Here is a 19,638-nt window from a genome sequence, read left to right as displayed (position 1 = left end):
GAAAGGGGCCAAACATGTGAGGCTAAGGGCATCCCAAGTTTTAGAGGTTGGAGAGGTGTGTTTTTTTCTAGTGATTATAATTATAATAATAACTTTTTGTTACATCTTTGGTCTTCTATTTTTTTTTAGTTCACTAGCAGTGTACCCCAAATAGGAAGTGCTTAATAAATTCTGAATTGAATGAATAATTATAGAATCTTTTAAAATTAGAATAGATATCTCTACTTAGGGTAACAGTTGGTGGCAAGAGCATCTTGAGAGTGATTTGATCAAATGATTTAACTTAATAATGGTTTCATTTCTAGACTTCACTTCTGATGATGATTATGGGAGAACTGGAGCCTTCTGAGGGTAAAATTAAGCACAGTGGAAGAATTTCATTCTGCTCTCAGTTTTCATGGATCATGCCGGGCACCATTAAAGAAAACATTATCTTTGGTGTTTCTTATGATGAGTATAGATATAGGAGTGTCATCAAAGCATGCCAACTAGAAGAGGTAAGTAATTATGTGCAAAATTTCTGATTATGCATATGAGACCTTCAAACTACTTAAATGATAAATTTAGCTCCCTATTTGACCAGTCAGTCTCTATATGTTATGTTATCACTATAGGTCAGTGGTCGGCGAACTCATTAGTCAACAGAACCAAATGTCAACAGTACAACGATTGAAATTTCTTTTGAGAGCCAAATTTTTTAAACTTAAGCTATATAGGTAGGTACATTGTTATTAACTTAATTAGGGTACTCCTAAGCTGGCCTTTGCTAAAAACTCAAGGGGCCAAAGAGCCGCATATCTCGGTTTGCTGACCACTGCTATAGGTAAACAACTTTGAGTAAGTCAATTAAGAAAATATGTGAACCTTATTTTTTTTAATATGTTTTTATTGATTTTTAGAGGGAGAGGAGAGTGAGGGATAGATAGAAACATCAATGAGAGAGAGAAATATCATCGATTGGCTGCCTCCTGCACTCCCTTTACTGGGGTTTGAGCCCACAAACCCAGGCATGTACCCTGACTGGGAATTGAACCATGACCTCTTGGTTCATGGGTCAATGTTCAACCACTGAGGCACACAGGCTGGGCTGAACCTTGTTTTAAGAAACTTACAAAAACATAGAGAAGATAGACTTTATTTTTAAAATGATGGACTTGTTTAGTTAGAACAAAAACTCTTTATGAAATGATGAGAATTTTGTTCACTCATTAATGAGAAAATGTCCTCAATTGCATGCTTTTTAAAAAGATATTTCAAATTTATGTAAGAGGATTTTAATTATTTTAATTACATCATAGTCTAATGGAATGAGCATTGTCCTGCCTGTAGAGAATTAGAGATAAAATTGTGATTTTTATCTTATTGTTTAGCCTTCAACATAATCTCTAGCTAAATGAAGATGATGCTATTGGCTCATTTCATAACAATATTGGGGAATGGGCTAAATCTGCATTGAAAGCATTTCAAGTGAAATCAGTATGTGGATGTTGTGTTGTTTGATACATAAATTATATGATTGGGGCTTCAATAATTATTGATGTAAATGATTACAGAGAATATATCATGAGGTTTTCAGAATGATAGATGGCATTCGACACTAGTTGATTACATTGTCACCATTAATGAAAAAAATTGCAGTGTGAATAAAATAAAACAAAATACAGTGCATGGAAAATAGAACATGACTAATTGCAGAATAGCTAGAACTGCAATTTTTATAATAGAGGGCTGCTTGTTTGTATAAATGGCTCTCTATGTATATAATGACTCACTTAACAGTTTTTAAAAGTCCCAGTCTCTTATTTTTCATACACTCTGAAAGCATAATGAAAATAAGAGCTCTCCTGAAAAAGTATTGGATTTACTTTGAAGAAGATATTCTTCATTCCTCAAAAGCCCTTCTTCCAGGAGTTGTATTTCACAACCTGGAGGTTGGAACCCTCAGTAGATTTGTTATAAAAAGTCTGAGTGTTTCTAGGGAACACACATATTTATCTAGGAGGGGACTGGGATGTAGGAGTGGTAGTGCCTTGCAAGATAAATGATGGGACTTATTTATTAGTGGAAAGGTGTTGGAAGTTTCTGGTAGGCTTATATTTTACTTTGAATATACCTTTCCCATAGAAATAATATTATCATGGTGACTTGATTCTCCCAAGTAAACATATATTTAACCCAAATATGGCATAGTTAATTACTACTAATAAATTCAAGGGTAGCGGTCCCTCATTCATATGAGCATACACTAAATTCTGAATACTGTGCTAGGTCTTGGGAATGTCATGTGAGTAAGACATGGGCCATTTTCTAAAGGATTCATAGTTTTAATGAGTGGTTGTATGGTATGTGAAAAATATCTCCATAAAGTTGTTAAAATAATGAAAGAAAGAGGATAAGAGGAAGATCATGTTATTCTTTTCTGATTCCATGGCCAGCCTTAACATTATTTTTAAAGTGTATAAATCCGTTTTTTACTATACTCACATGGCTTTACAGCCATCACCACATTTTCTTTTTTCTTCTTCTTATTGTTGACAGTATTATAGATGTTGTCCAATTCCTGCCACCCCCTTTACCCTCCTCTTCCCAGCCCCTTCCCCACCCTAGGCCTTCACCATACTGTTGTCTGTGACAATTTGTTATACATATGTGTATATAAGTCTTTGGTTAATCTCTTCCTGTCTCCCACTCACCCCCACACCCCCTGAGATATGTCAATCTGTTCCATGCCTTGAGACCTATTTTGTTTGTCAGTTTATTATGCTCATTAGGTTCCACTTATAAGTAGAATCATATGATATTTGTCTGTCTCTGACTGACTTATTTCATTCAGCATAATATTTTCCAGGTCCATCCATGCTGTTGCAAAGGGTAAGAAACTTGTTTTCACAGCTACATACTATTCCATTGTGTAAATGTACCACGGATTTTTTATCCACTCATCTACTGATGGGCACTTGGGCTGTTTCCAGATCTTAGCTGTTGTAAATAGTGCTGCTATGAACATAGGGGTGCATACATTCCTTCTGATTGGTGTTTAGAGCTTCTTAGGATATATTCCTAGAAGTGGAATCACTGGGTCAAACAGTAGTTCCATTGTAAATTTTTTTTAGTACATTCCATATTATTTTCCATAGTGGCTGCACCAATATCATATTTTCAAATCCTTTAAAAGAAACCATTTGCAATAAATTTTTATTTCTTCATACCTCCTCTACCCGGCCTTAAGCAATCTTCAGTCTCTAAAATTTTTCTATTCTGGATATTTTACATAAATAGAATCATACAATATAAGGTCTTTTGTGCCTAGATAAACCTTTAAACTTCAAGAAGACAATATCTTTATTTTGAAAACATTTATTGAGTCTTGCTGTGTTTTATGAAAATGTAAATAGAACAAGATCCATATACTTCAGAGGTTCATGGGCCAGTAGAGAAAGAGACGTGTCAATAAAGATATAATCTAATAGAAAAAGAAAGAGGCATTTCTTTAGGTGCAAAGGAAGAAGCGTGGGAATCGATGCCTGCCTAATGTAAAAAATAACCTCCACAGGAAGCTCAAGGCTAATGCCCTCCAATGGAATGATTCATTCTGGAATTCCAGTGGTGGCAAGGGTAAAAATTATGGTCTCGTAGTCACATTTTTATTAGAGATTCCAGTGGAGAGAAGGTTAAGTTGATGGGAAGAATTGGGAGATTGATGAGTAAATGGTCACTAGATTACTGAGAAAAGAAAATGAAATACATATAAGGTGCCTAATACAGTATCTAGTGCAAATTAACCGTTCAGTGACTAGTAGCTCATTTCTACCAACTTTTTTTACTAGTATTTTTATTTTACTTTTAAAATTTTATTTTTCAATTAGTATAGTTTACACTCAATCTTATTTTATATTAGTTTCATGTGTACAACATAGTGATTAGACAATCATATACTTGACAGTGTTCCCCTGATATTTCCAGTACCCATCTGGGACTATACTTAGTTATTACATTATTGACTGTATTCCCTATACTGTACTTTACATTTCTGTGACTATTTTGTAACTGCTATTTGTACTTCTTAATCCCTTCATCTTTTTTACCCAGTCCCCTAACCCCCCTCTCTTCTGGCAACCATCAGTCTGTTCTATCTTTTGAGGTGGAGCATACTGCTAGAGAGCCTTACATAAGTTAATGTGTCTGAGAGTTAATTATACCAACCTCTACCTTGGAAACAAGGTAGAGGTTGGTATAATTAAGAAGGAGAACCATGAAACCAAAAAACCATGAAAAGTCATCAGCATGAATTTTGATGTTGACAAAAGTAGTTATAAGAGGAAGTTATAAAAGTGGTCATCTATAAATATGGTAGTTGGTCTTTATGACCCAGTCAACGAAAGCTGGAGTATTCTGTGGGAGAAAACAGATGGCATAAGATGATGAGGGTTTGGAATGTAGGCTTTGGTTCCAAGCTCCAGAACGTGGCAATGGGGTTGGGAGGTGATTCCATTTTCCATGTTCCTTTCAGATGCCGAAGCAGTACGTAGTGGTTATCTTCTGCCAGTCACTGTTCACTGGTGGGAGCAAGGGAGTACAAGGTGAAAACTTTCCTATCCCTTTCCTCAAAGAACGTATGGGCTGGCTGGAGGAAACCATCCATAAAGAGACTATTTCCATATAATATAGCAGGTGTTGGGATAGAGGTACTCTCAGGGCAGTATGAAAGCTTGGTTGAGGGCTTTCCACCTGCCTGGACCATTCAGGGAAGCTTTCTTGCAAAAGTAGACAAGCTGAAGGATGAATAAAGACGGAAAAGGAGTTCTGGACAGATAAAAATGTGTGAGCAGGAAAACAGAACATAAAGCCACTTGTTCAGTACAGGGAACCACAAGTCTCTTGACAGAACCAGAGTGTAACTGGGGACAGTGGTGGGGAGGAAAGAAGCTGGAGGGCCATGTCTTGGGAGCCTTGTACATTGGTCTCAGGAATTTGTTCTTGGAGAGCTTTAATTAGGGAATGATGCAATCAGCTTTGCACGTGTGATATATCACTTCGGGTGTGGCATGAGGTGCAGAATTAAGGTGGACATGATTTGAAGCTTTGTGAGATAGCAGAAAGAACATAGATTTTGAAATCTGACAGAGCTGGGTTACTAAAGAAAGTTACTTACCTTTGCTGAATACTGAGTTTTGTCCTCTGCAGTGTGGGGATAACATTATCCACTTTGTAGGGTTTTCTGTATGATTCTGGCACATAGAAGGTGGTAGTAGTAGTAGTAGTAGTAGTAGTAGTAGTAGTAGTAGTAGTAGTATTTGCTACTCTGACAGAAGGAGGGACATTGTAGAAAGCTATTTCAGTAATCCAGATAATGATTATGATGGACATGAGGAGAAAAGAATGTAAGGAAAGTCATATTCATATACTTAATATTTGCATTTATAGGAAAGGGAATCAGGAAAAATGGGCCTTCAGAGAAGAGTGAGTTTTTTTCTCAAGAGATTAGGAGAGAAGAGAAATGGGTTTAACATTAAGGATTCCTTGCATAGCAGACATTGGAAAGAGGGGTGGGTAGAAATGCTATGGGTCTGGGAAAGAAGGACGTGGAGCTGGACCACATAGAACTGAGATATCTCATTAAGGCAGAAGGAGCACAGGCATCACTAGCAAAGTGTCCGTGGAGACCACCACTAATGGGCTCCAACAAAAAATTATTAATAACGATGTTGAACTCCGTTTTTTAAGATATCAAGTAAACCACTTAGCGTTTCATTTCTAACTACCCCTGAGCTCCTGCTGTTATCTGTCCTGCTGACTTTTGCTTCTGATTTAGACCTTTTAAGCATCTCATAATAGGCAAAAATACTCAGCTGTTCCTAAAATTCCTGTACTTTAAACTGGCAACTGTAGTGAATATAATGAGTACATGACTATATGCTGTTCTGTTCTCTTTCCTGAAGGTTTCATATGTTGTTATCTACCAAACTACATGGTGAATTCCTTGAGAACAGCCATGCTAAAACATTTATTTTTGGCATACTTCACCTAGCACGTTGATGTGCAGAAGGGTAAATTCTTATTCAATAACTATTTCAGAAATATTTGGAAGTAGGCATGTCAGTTGCAAGAATTTGACTCAGAAACTGTTCTTTTCTGAGCCTCACAATCTAAAAGTCTGAGGAGACAATTACATAACAGCATATTATTCCTGGGAGTGACAAATAAAAGTAATCAGAAGTGCTCGACCAAGTTCACAGTCAGAATTAAGCTTCTTCTATTTTCAGAGACTTGAGAGTTTCCAGCTTTCGTATTTCTGTTGTGATTATTGTTAAGCAAGTGTTCACATCTTTGAAAAAGGCCAGTGAGAACCTCCCAGCATGAAAGCTTTATTTTTTTTAAAGTGTGGCAGAGTTCTGAGCATAGAAACATGAAATACCTCCGGCTGTTGCCAGCAAAAGCATCCTTCACATTCTGTTTGTGGCCCCTATCACCAAATACAAATACTCCTGATGCAATGTTTTCATTTTGACTGCCAAAGTTGATCTGTTTCTTCATGTACTACACCTAGACTTGGAACTGGAGATGAGAATGGAAGATTTCCTTCCTCGTTTTGGTGTGTTTGTTCATCTCTAATATCTAGAGAGCACTTGCGTATATAACGACGCTTGGTGTCATAGGAGTGGGCAGGTAGATGTACATGTGCTGGGAGAGGAAGAAGCACGCACAACATATTTCACATAGTTTTCTGATTTCAGTTTGTTGAAAACTATTCACTCAGCGGGACAGCTCCAAGGCGTTATCACAGGGAAGGGCATGGAGAGAGTTCCGTGCTGCCAGAATAACCTGCGATGTGCAAACGTGAGCGAGCAAGCCATGTTCAGTTTCTTCCCCTTCAGTCCTCTTTTAGGAACATCTCCATGTCTTGCTTATATATCCTACTTTGGATCTAGATGACAATAGAATGGATTCCTAGGGAAATTGATCACTGCTTTTTAAATACCATTTTATAGCCCTGTGCCTATTAACTTATCCTCCCCCCCACTTTTTTTTTCTTTCCACACACCCAGGCTATCCTTAGAGTCCTAAATATTTGTAACTTTTAATTTCTTTATTGATTAAGGTATCACATATTTGTCCTCATCCCCCCATCCCCATCCCACACCCCTCCCCACACATGCCCCCACGCCCCTGTTGCCCTTAACCGCTGGTTAGGCTCATATGCTTGCACACAAGTCCTTTGGTTGATCTCTCCCCTTTACCCCCACCCTCCCCTACCCTCCCTCTGAGGCCCGACAGTCTGATCCATGCCTCCTTGTTTCTGGGTCTGTTCTTGTTCATCAGTCTATGTTGTTCATTATTTCCCCTAGATGAGTGAGATCATGTGCTATTAGAAATACACTTATAAGAACCGAAAATGAATATTTGTAACTTTTATAAGTAGCATTAGAGACTTTGCTAGCTTAAAAAGAGAAATCAACATAATTAGGCCCTTGTTAACTCACTTATCTCTTTAGGAGATTAGAATCATATTTTCTTACTGAAAGAGTGATGGACTTCACTGCTCTTTTGCCTTTTTTATTCCCAGAATACTACCTCTTTTGCACTTCACTGATTCCTCATCCTACCATACAACCCCACAGCTGACAGCAAGAAAATTCTAGGCAGGCCAGTGTTTGAATAACAAGAATTTGAACTGCTTTTATTCAGCCAGTCAGTCTCTTATGAAAGTACCTGGGTTTGGAGAAGTAACTAGCGTTTATAATAGTGCATGATGAGAGACGGGGGCGTGAGAGGTCAGGGGCTTAGGATATGTATTTGGTTTCCACAAAGTTGTTGAGATCCTTTTGTAACTGCAAAATGGGCACATTATTTGTCATGGCAGTCATTACATAGGCATTGTAATAAAAACATTTAGTGTGTAAGTTGAAGAACTAAAATCTGTGTTGTCTATTTCACCTCTGCTTGGCAGGTTTCAAATTTAAGACAGTAGGAGAAAAAATTGGGAGGGAAGTTGGCAAGAAGTTACTAAAAGAAAAAAAAACTTAGGAGGGATATTGGCAAGAAGTTTGAAAAACTTGGGAGGGAAGCAAGAAAAGAAATAAGTTGATGACTGTTCTGGAAAATAAATTCCATCAGACAGATACTACAAGCTGAATGAATTTAATTTAAATTTTGACCTCTGGATTTCCAGATCTGGCCAAAATAACCTGCATTGAACGGGGTTTAACCTTTAGATGACCAATCTACCATTGCAGGAGAATTCAGGAATGTTCAGTTGGGAGATCTGTAAATAAAAAGGTGCCATAGGAATTAACATTTGCATTCAATAGTAGCCAAGACAACGGACATCTAATACAAATATTTGAAACTCATTGAACTATGTCCCCTAAACCAGAATAAACCACACTAAGTGACTGTACCTGAACCACCTGCAATTTGCTACTGATAGGTAATTAAGTTTGAAAAGATTGCCGTTCGTTTACTGTAATATGAAGCAAGTGCATTTTTTTATGAGACTATTGAACTGGAACCCAATAGAAATAGCATGGCGTTTCCTGAACAAAACTGTTATTTCATTTAATTTGAACCTTGTAACTTAAAAAATAATTAGTAGCTAAAGTTGATTGAGCAAGCACATCAGCAAGGCTGTGCTAAGCACTTGGAATTTTCACTTTCTAGTTATCTAGTCACAACTTTGCCTAGAGTTTGCAGTCAAAAGAATGTGTGCTAAATCCTAAAAGTATGAGCTAGGTTTTAGGAATTAAAATTACAATTCTGGAACTAATTATTAACAAATAATTAGTGATACAGCATGCCTTACACTTTTGGAAAACAAAAGGTTTTCTTACATTTCTAAAACCAAAAATAGCCCTAAGACTGTCTCTCTTAGTAAGTTTGGGCAAATCAACAGAACAGTAGTATAAAAATTTAATTATAACTGGATCCAGCTAGTTTATGAATAGATAATGAAATTAAGGTATTTAAACCATACCTTTATATATAAAAAAAGAAACAACAAAAAAATCATTGTTTTCCAAAGGTGTAAGGCATGCTGTATCATTACATACATGCCTGGTGTTTCATCCCTCTGGAAGAACTGAGATTCTGGACCCTGCAAAAGATGGAGTTTCCCATCTTGTTTTGTGATGGCTAACTAAACAAGATCAGGAGAAGGTTTTACACTTATATTTTAATAGAACCTTAGAACTTGGTAATGTTCATAATAACCTTTACAGGAAAGGAAACTTTTTTCTTTCTTTTCTAAAAATTATGAGCGTAAGTGCTCTCTAAACAAAATAGCCTTTGAAATGACCATTGTGTTATCATTAATATGTTGCAAAACCAAAACTACAATACCTAATTTTTATTTAGAAGGTTTAGTTACCCTTGATTCAAATTTTATAAATTAAAAAAAATTGATTTCAACAAATATTTTGAAGTTTCTACTATGGACACAGTACTGTGTTAAGCACTCTGTATGCTGTCTGCAAGTATAACAAGGGTGCCTATCTGCAGTGAACTTTTGACTTACAGATATCTTGGGGTAAAAGGTATTTAAATATATTTATTTAATAAATATTTGTGAGTGCAAGCATTGAACTAGGGACTTTGCCAAACTCTTGGAATTATTAATAAGCAAGATAAAAATCCCTGTCCTCGAAGTTTTTATTCTATTGGAGATGAACAAGTGAGAACCAGTGCAGTTTGATACACCCTATGATATTGGGCAATACAAGATCCTTATATGAGAGTACAGAGCAGTGACACTTAATCTGGACTTGAAAGGTCAGACATGGTATCCCTGGAGGAAGTGACAACTAAGGTGAGAGATGACAAATGAGTAAGAATCATTTGAGTGAAGACTAGGGAGAGAGAACATTCCAGAAAGAGAATAGAATATATAAGGCCTGAAGCCCAGAGGGAACATTGTATATTCAGGAATCTACAGTCAGTTGCATGTGGCTAAGATGGAGAATAAAATGAGCCTGGAGCCAAGAGACAACATGGCACGATTGTGGGAGCTCGAGTAATGCAGCAAGGCTGGAGTACGGAAAGGAAGGGGTACAGGGTGAGAGCTGCGCTGCCAGAGGACAGTCAGATCATGGTTTCTGCCTCCCCACATGCCAGCAATAAAAACATAGCCAAAGGATGCGGAAAGACAGAAGTGCTGTACTTCACTTTCACGTTTCATAGAACTGGTACAATCCAGTTCTCCTACAGCACGCGGGCTACAGAGGAGTCAGGGAGCATGATGCTAAGTGGGAGCAGAAAAGTACCCTGGGAGGAGAGCAAATGGGTCCATGGTAGCTTTTCTTTATTGGGAAAGTGCCATAATCAAAACTGTGTCTTAGAGCTTCATCTAGCACAATACGCAAACTGGAGGGGGATAACGAAGATGTTGTGTTTAGAAGTTTATGAAATCCTTCACATCTTAAAGAATAAGATATGAAAATTTAAGAAACTTGTTTAAGATCCTCAAAATTGACAGCATCGGCAACAGAATCCAAATCTTCTGACTCCTTAGCGATATACTAATAGAGATGTTGCCTATTAGAAAAGAAACTCTATTGTAGACTCTAATGACTTATCCATTGAACATTGCTCAGTTTAAGTTAATCGCACTATTATTGTAATAGTATTATTAAGCCATCAAAGTTATAAATCAGCTATTTGTAGAAGAAAAGATAATGATAACAAAGATTTGTGAACTAATAGCATTGAGAATTCCATAGTTTAGTTTTAAAAAGTATTTTCAGGATATTTATATATGTAAATGATATATTAAATTCTAAATAAGTGTATCTTAGGGAAGCCATCTATACTTAACACACTTAAAATTTGAATAAGTCGGGAAATTTCTTCCCAGATCTTCTCCCAAATTATCTTTCCCCTTTCTTCTCTCCTTCAGGCCTCATAACCTCAAATTTAAAATATGAAGTCTAAGAGGGTGGGCAATCAGCACAGGCAAGAAAACCTGCTCAGGGCAAGCTGAGCCGTTGGTGGTGAGAAAATAAGGACCAGGGTAGGATTACTTCAGAGATAATGGGTGAGTGGGAATTGAAGCCCATCTCCTACGGAACTAAATTACGGAACTGAATTACGAAGCAGAAGGCTAGTTACTAAGGACCTGGGAGGTATGTTAGGAACTCCAGAGCAGGATCAACTGCAAGATAACACTGTATGTGCCAATGAAGTACGGAGAACAGAGTGCTTTTTCATGGATTGGATTTCTCCCAGCATCTTGGGTGGGTAGACCTAGAAGAGATAGTTAAGGAATTAGTAGCTTCTTAAATGCCAAGTCTTAGATCAACTGAATCAAATCATCTCGTGAGCTTTCAAAAACTAGATTTATTTCAGAGAATTTGAAATCTGGAGTCCAGAAATCTATAGTTGCATATGTTTAATGTAGAACCAGAATAAGACAAAGAAGTCTTTATTTGTTTCAAGTTGCTTTTTTGCCTTTACTTCCTTGGGAACATTTACCCAAAGATATCTTAAATTACTGAATTTTACAGTTCTTCCTTTAAAAATGCTCATTATTAGTTTTCATATACAATTACAGACCTATACACATATAGAAATAAACACTAAAAGTCAAAGGGTATTATCAGAATTACATATATTTTCACAAGTTCATACATAAAACTATATATGTGTGTATATGTATGAATATTAAATAATACTTTAATATTGGTGTCAAAAACTATAATATTCATTATAATAGTGTTTTTTGTACTTTTGTTGGGACCAGTAAAATATATTGGAATTTAGTTTTCTGCTGTAAATTTGGTCAGTACCAAAGCTTAGTGAAGGAAGAGCAAGACCTTATTGTTTTCCAAGTTGACAATAAGGTCTCACTCCTTATGCTTCTAGGAAGGATTAATCTTTAGCCAGTATTTAATATGTATTTCCATATATAGCTCTTTGTAATCATGTGTGACTTAGCTCAACAAATTATCTTTCCTAATAAAAGAGAACTCCAATTTTTAATTTATGAATTCATTCATGTATCTTTCCTGCTGTAGGAATTAACCTCTGTGAATATATCTCATACAGAGGTACACAGGTCTTTTAAGATAACACATCCACATTTACAACAGCTATGTGTAAAAATGGTCAATTCATTCTTTTTCTCTCTTTCTGGTACTCTCCTAGCTTTCTCACATTCTTTCCTTTCCTTACCTCTGTTCCCCCCAACACTTTTCTTCTCCCTCCGTCTTGCCCATTTCCTTGTACATAAAGCACAATACAAGTGTTTAGTAATTATTAAACATTAATAACAATGGCATTAACTCTCTAATGATTTACTGTGAAAGACATGCTTTATTGAATGGCATTACCTCTAAAGTTCATGTTGCCCCAACCCAGCTTTTCTCCCTCCTCTATTACCACAAACAGCTATATTGTCAAGGTTATTCTAAAGAGTGATAAGGCAGCCATAAAACAAGGTTTATGGCATTTGCCTATCTATAAAGTCACAAGAAGTTCAAATGCACTCACCAAATATTGCAAAATCACACAGGACCATTAAATGTAATACTCTACCATTTCTTTCATCTCTCTCTCTCTCTCTCTCTCTCTCTCTCTCTCTCTCTCTCTCTCTCTCTCTCTCTTTCTCTCTCTCTCCCCCCTCAATATTCTAGCTCCCTGTATCACTCCTCTATTGTATATTCAGGTCTGAGTTAATGGCCTTTATATTAGCAATTCTTCTTCAACAACTCCTGGTTTGTCTGGCTTACTTGAATAATATTAGAGTGATGAAGTTAGGTGCATTTAAAAGAGTAAAATGATAAGCATTTGTGTAAAAAGTGCATATATCATAAGGGTATATATATTATACACTCCTTACTAATAAAATAAGTTTATCTTTATTGCATACTTATTATAACATTACTTTGACCCTCCCTGGTACTCTTTATCTAACTATTTTCAAGTACTTTACAATCTAAAAGAGACCTAATGTAAGCACAGAATCCTTTGAAGTTGTTATTTGCCTCTCAAACCAGCAAATTATAAAGGTAATTAGTCAAAGAACAAGTCTCTACATGAGTAGACATAATAATCACATTAAAATGCCGTTTCCTGGGCTTTGTCCTAATTTTTCTGAATAAGATTAGGTGCAGCTCCCCAGGTGATTTTGAAATAATTGCTCCAAGGACTACACTTTGAGAACCAATGATCAGATACTTGATTTTATCTGTAGGTAAACTGTGCAAAGAAAACCATAGAAATTGAAATGGCAGTGTAAGGTGGTTTTAGACAAAGGTTTTTCAGGGTCTCCTTCAAGAAAATTAATTGATCATGAGTTTTATAAGTTTACTAGAGGCCTGGTGCATGAAATTCGTGCAGGGGGGGGGGGGTGTTGTCCCTTAGCCAAGCCTGCACCCTCTCTAATCTTGGACCCCTCTCACAATCCAGGACTGTGGGCTCCCAACTGCTCGCCTGCCTGCCTTCCTGAATGCCCCTAACTGCTTCTGCCTGCCAGCCTGATCACCCCCTAACCACTCCACTGCCAGCCTGGTTGATGCTTAACTGCTCCCCTGCCAGCCTGTTTGCCCCCAACTTCCCTCCTCTGCCAGCCTGGTCACCCCTAACTGCCCTCCCCTGCAGGCTTGATTGCCCCCAACTGCCCTCCCTTGCAGGCCTGGTCCCTCCCAACTGCCCTCCACTGCTGGCCTGATCGCCCACAATTGCCCTCAATTGCAGGCCTTGTCCCTCCCAACTGCCCTCTCCTACTGGTCATCTTGTGGTGGCCATCTTGTGTCCACATGGGGCAGGATCTTTGACCACATGGGGGCAGCCATCTTGAGTATTGGAGTGATGGTCAATCTGCATATTACTCTTTTATTAGATAGGATAGAGGCCTGGTACATGGGTAGGGGCTAGCTGGTTTGCCATGAAGGTTGTCCCGGATCAGGGTCGGAGTTCCCTTGGGGCGTGGGGCCGCCTGGGTGAGAGGCCTGTGGTGGTTTGCAGGCCGGCCATGCCCCCCGGCGACCCAAGCAGAGGCCCTGGTATCTGGGGTTTATTTATCTTCTACAACTGAAACTTTGTAGCCTGGAGTGGAGCCAAGCCTTCTGCTCGCTCCGTGGTGGCAGCCATTTCTGTTGGGATTTATTTATCTTCTATAATTGAAACTTTGTAGCCTTAAACGGAGGCCAAGGCAGGCCAGGGTGTGCGGAAAGCTTGGCTTCCTCCATCTCCTGGGGCAACCCTAGTCTCCTGCTCTCTCCAGTTCCTTGGCCACAGCCACTTTTTGTTGGGATTTATTTATCTTCTATAATTGAAACTTTGTAGCCTGGAGTGGAGGCTTGGGCCAGCAAGGGTGTGCAGAAAGCTTGGCTTCCTCCATCGCAGGGGAAACCCAAGCCTCCATCCTGCTCTCTCCGTGGCCACAGCCATCTTGGTTGGGTTAATTTGCATACTTGTTCCTGATTGGCTGGTGGGTGTGGCTTGTGGGTGTAGCAGAGGTATGGTCAATTTGCATATTGCTCTTTTATTAGATAGGATTAGAGGCCCAGTGCATGAAATTCATGCACGGGTGCAGTCTCTAGGCCTGGCTGGTGATCTAAGCGCCAGTGTCTGGCGTGGAAGGGCAGGTCCCAGCTGACCTCAGCCCTGGGCAGCACCTGGGCCACCCTCTTCCTGAGTCATTGGGCCCCTGCCTCGCTCCTTCAGTGCCTGGGAGCCGGGCAGCGGCCCCGCCCCCTGCTGCCACTGCTGGTCACCATCTGCAGGGTGATCCTGCCCCACCTGGCTCCCTCAGCACCTGGAAGCTGGGTGGCGGCCTTGCCCCCCGCTGCCGCCGCTCGTTGCCGTCTGTGGTGTGATCAGCGAGGCAATAGGACCCCACTAGCACCCACTTTGGCCTGGCGCCACCTGTTCACCGGCTCCACTATTCCGCTGCGGTCCCGCTCTTGTCAGGGTCCATTGGGGCCGGCAGTGCCTCCACTGCCGCCTGCTGCCAGCACCAGGTCGCTGACACCCTCCATGTTCGCGCTGCCCCGTGGTGGTCAGTGCACGTCATAGCGAGCGGTGGAACTCCTGGTCCAGGGAACAATTTGCATATTAGGCTTTTATTATGTAGGATATTTGATTTATTTTAAGACAGTTTTTTTATTGAGGTATAATTGACAACATGATCATGTCAGGGGCACAACACAATCATTTGATATTCATTATATACTGCAAAATGATCGCCACAATAAAACTTAGTTTTAAAAAAATTGCAGTAGTTGATTTTTATATAAGAAATCAGTTCACACCCAGCATCTTAGTTCCATGTAATGATTTCTTCCAACAGTTTTTATGAATAGCTCCAAGGGAACGCAAGAGACGTTTCAGTGTGAGGGAAGAGAAATGGCATTTGCCTCTCTGTGTGCAAGGCTTCTAGCAGCTTATGCTTGTAGGCTGCTTTTTAATGCATGACAGCAAGTGGTATCATTTTGTTTTAGATCATAATTTTCATAGAAGCAAAAGTCTGCTGTGAAGGCAGAAAACCAACACTCTAATGTAAATATATTACCAGATTTGAGTACTCATAGTAATCAGCAAAGACAAATGTTTAACATTGTATACACAGCAAAGTGTTTTATGTTAAATCAAATAGAAAAAAAAACAAACACTAATAAAGAAATCTACAAATGTACAATAAACTAGGTGATCTGATCTTAAAATAACGGACTTATTCACAATTCCCTTCATTCTACCTCCATTATTTTGTTCATTTCAATCTCAGTAGCTTCCTATTAATTACAATACCTGAGATAACTTGTTAAATTATCTACATTTGCACATTTCTTTTCCTAAGTGCTTTTAGTCCAGAAAGGAGGCCAAAAACATTGGCTCAGAATATCAGATCTTTTTGAATGCAGGAATCTTTTATTTTTATGCTTTTAAAAAGTAATCTGTCTCACTAGTGTCTATTTTAGATAGAAGACATTCATATGAAAACGTCCCTGCTTTTTAAAAAATTATAATTACAGATAATTAATGTAACATTTTTATTTTTTTGATATTTTATATATATATTTTTCTTTATTGATTAAGGTATTACATATGTGTCCTTATCCTCCATTGCCTCCCCCCCCCCAACCCCCCACTCATGCCCTCACCCCCCTGGTGTCTGTGTCCATTGGTTAGGCTTATATGCATGCATACAAGTCCTTTGGTTGATCTCTCCCCCTTACTCCCACCCTCCCCTGCCTTCCCTCTGAGCTTTGATTGTCTGATCGATGCTTCTCTGTCTGTCTCTGTTTTTGTTCATCAATTTATGTTGCTCATTATATTCCACAAGTGAGTGAGATCATGTGATATTTATCTTTCTCTGATTGGCTTATTTCACTTAGCATAATGCTCTCCAGTTCCATCCATGCTGGTGCAGATGCCTGATTTCTTAATTGGTGTTGTCAGAAGCCTAGACAAATCCTTCTCACCATCATTCTTCCACAAAACCCCAAGTTTCAAACAATCACTATTATGAATGTGATATATACTTTTCCAATTCATTTCAAATAAATTATACCTATATATACATACACTTATCCATAAACAATATTTAATAGTTTTGCTTGCATGGCTTTAAAATTTACAAAAATAATATTCTTTGTACATATCATTCTTCAACTTACTTTCTTCGCTCCTATTATCTCTTTGAGGTCTAGCTATGCTTGTCATATATAGAAATTTATTTCATTTTTTTAAACTGCTGTATGTGCTCAAATGTTACATTTTATTTTCTCGTTCTGCTACTGATGAACATTTAGATTGTTCAAAGATTTTACAGTAATAAAAATCTTTATTTTTTTCTTGTAAATACTCAAGAGTTTCCCTGGTGTAGATATCTATCTGTTGAATTATGGTTATTAGGATTTCCAATTTTACTAGATACCGCCAAATCGCACCTTAAAGTAGTCATACCAATTTACACTACACTACCACCAGCCATTTATAACAGCCCCCACTGACTCACATTTTTATAAGCTGTGAAATAGTTTTTAAAATAAATGATCACTGTTAGTTTGCCTCCTTTGTGAGCTTAGAGTTTTGTAGTAAGCATTTGACAATTTAAATATAAATAATGTTGGCAACTCAAGGAGAGATGGTGGATTGCTCCTGGATTGTCAAGGAAAAGGAGGAATAGTATAGAAGTGTATTTTTGTAAAGGGAGAGAGAAGAAGGTAGTAGCAAAAGAAAAGAGCAGATATTTGAAGATGGGAAGGGAAATGGGAGAGAACCTTTTTGAATTAAAGAGAGAGTAGTACCTATTTGACTCTTCTCATCCTTCAAATCTCAGGCTGAGCCCCATCTCTTTCAGAAAGTCTTCTAGTATTTTCTGTCTATTGTATAGGTACTTCTGTCACCTGTACAACTAATTTGTAGGTCAATTGTGTACTATTTTATGACCTATATTAAAATGGTTAATGAAAACTTTTGGATGTTAGTTAGTATTCTTCGGGATTATGGCTTAGATTTAGAATGACTGGGAGTCAAAGACTATTTCTGATAAATTCTAAACTTCTTTTACAATGCCTAGCATGGTTGTTGCCACAGAAAGTTTTTTACCTGGGAGAAAGGTGACACAATCCATGTGGAAGGAGGGTGACAGGAGAGGCAGAATGGATGGAGAGGTCACAAGAATGAGGTGTTGGGTGGATGAGTCGGTGACAGAAGTTTGGGAAGGAGTTGCCTTGTACTGACGTGTATCCACTAAAACGTTTAGATACAGCAGTGGTAGAGGTGGGGGGTGATGTGGGAGGATGGGGGCGTGAGGGGTAAGAGTATGTAAGTAACATTCATTTAGTATCTCTTATTGAGAGTTTTATTCAGTTTTGGAGATTCCATTATAACAGTGTATTTAAATCGGAAGGAAGTGCACTTGAGCACATTAATAGCACTTATAGGTTTATATAATGGCCTATGGATGATATACACACATATTTACATACCCATAAATATACATAGGCTTTACTTTTTTATATTTTCCAATTATTATTATTTAATGTTCATTAATGGCATTTAAAAAATTAAACAAAAATTTATTTCTCAAAATCAGCAATGTTTTGACCAATTGAAGTGGATTTAAAATAATCAAGATGCAGTGTTCAAAATTCAATTGTAGCTAAAAGCAATAGAGTGATATATGATTACCTTTGAAAGTAAAAGGACCTTTCAAATTCAGACCCAGCATACTAACAATTTCCTTCTTACTTTCTACTTTTGATAATAGGACATCTCCAAGTTTGCAGAGAAAGACAATATAGTTCTTGGAGAAGGCGGAATCACACTGAGTGGAGGGCAGCGAGCAAGAATTTCCTTGGCAAGGTGAATATCCGATTATTGGTCCAGTAAGCATTTGCTGTAAATATCATGCATGTATAAATTATAGATATTTCTCTATTTTTATATTCCGTTTTGGAATTGAAAAGTGCTTGGGGTCTTATGACGAGCTGGTTAAGAATCAGTTTTAAGAGCTATAGATCATGATATAGTATTCATATCTGATAAAAATGCATGCAGTTATTTTGGTGTGTGTATATTTGATTACCTTATGGTATGTTTTACTACAAAGGAAAACGCTGGGATTCTGCATAGCACAAGGAAAGATATGATGGAAACTTTTTTGTGAAGTCCATCACACAGTTCCTTGACCACCTCCATCCCACAATGAACACACCTGTTCATGCTTCTTTGTTTAGATAAACATGTATTTTCAAAATTTTCAACATAATTATTCTCATAACAAGAATAGCAAGGCAAATGATATCACTTGGTTTAAAGTCTGTAGTCTTTAAAGACAAAAAAAGACAAGCACATTGGACACTGTGGTGGGTCGTTCCATTAGTAGAGACATTATTGGTCTCAGCATTTTGAGCTGTCAGAGAGAAGTAAGTCCGTACAGCTAATTTCTGTCAGGTTGAAAATGCTGTGGTTAAACTGTCATGTTCAATTTAAAAAGTTATTGGTGATATGGGATGCCAAATGTTCCTCCAGTTATATTAGAACAAAATTCTTCTTACTGTGCTGCCAAAGTTGTTAATAAGAAATCACATTGATTTACTGATATTTTGGCTCCTCTCCCTTACTTGTTTTTCCTGCTTTTAAAAGCTGAGACAGAAAACTGACTCACTGAGCACCTGCAAATGCCTAGTACTATTCTAGGTGGGGTGTGTGTGTGTGATTTTACTTAATCCCTGTATCATCTTGGAAAGATAGATTTGTTCTTCTATTTTATGAAAGAAACCATGAGATAATTGAAGCTGTTATATATTAACTTGCTAAAAGCCATATTGGGAAATGGTGGAGTTATAATTTGAACTAGGTCCTCTTGATTCTACATAAGTGCTGGGAAGGCCTGGGGAGGGTGTGGGAGTGGGGTTGAGGGGGTCAATAGGGGTTAAAGGGGACACCTGTAATACTTTCAACAATAAAGATAATTTTTTAAAAATTATGTCTCTAAATAAATGGAAGTTGATTAATTAACCTGTGAACCCAAGTAAGACTTATCTTAAACATTCCATTTTATGCTTAGGTAAATTATGCTATGAAGCTTCTAGACATTCAATATATAATTGAGTTTGTATTTACTAGTTTAAGATTTGGTTTTATTGTAAGGTGTACACAATTTAAAGTACTACAGAAAATAATTATTTTTATTTT

The 19,638-nt window shown here is 37.9% G+C and overlaps 1 protein-coding gene across 1 annotated transcript in view; it reads left to right on the top strand.

Annotated features, from left to right (window-relative positions):
* The window catches only part of CFTR (CF transmembrane conductance regulator), a 183,019-nt gene that overhangs the window by 73,218 nt on the left and 90,163 nt on the right, over window positions 1-19,638 (top strand). The window contains exons 11-12 of the mRNA XM_079785504.1: window positions 306-497; window positions 18,209-18,303. Of these exons, the coding sequence (XP_079641630.1) occupies window positions 306-497; window positions 18,209-18,303 (287 nt within the window). The remainder of the gene's footprint in view (window positions 1-305; window positions 498-18,208; window positions 18,304-19,638) is intronic.

Source organism: Cnephaeus nilssonii (assembly GCF_951640355.1).
Source record: "Cnephaeus nilssonii genome assembly, chromosome: 12".
NCBI classification, from domain to species: domain Eukaryota; kingdom Metazoa; phylum Chordata; class Mammalia; order Chiroptera; family Vespertilionidae; genus Cnephaeus; species Cnephaeus nilssonii.
Note: the sequence above shows the minus strand (reverse complement) of the source record. Positions and strands in the feature narration are given on the sequence as shown.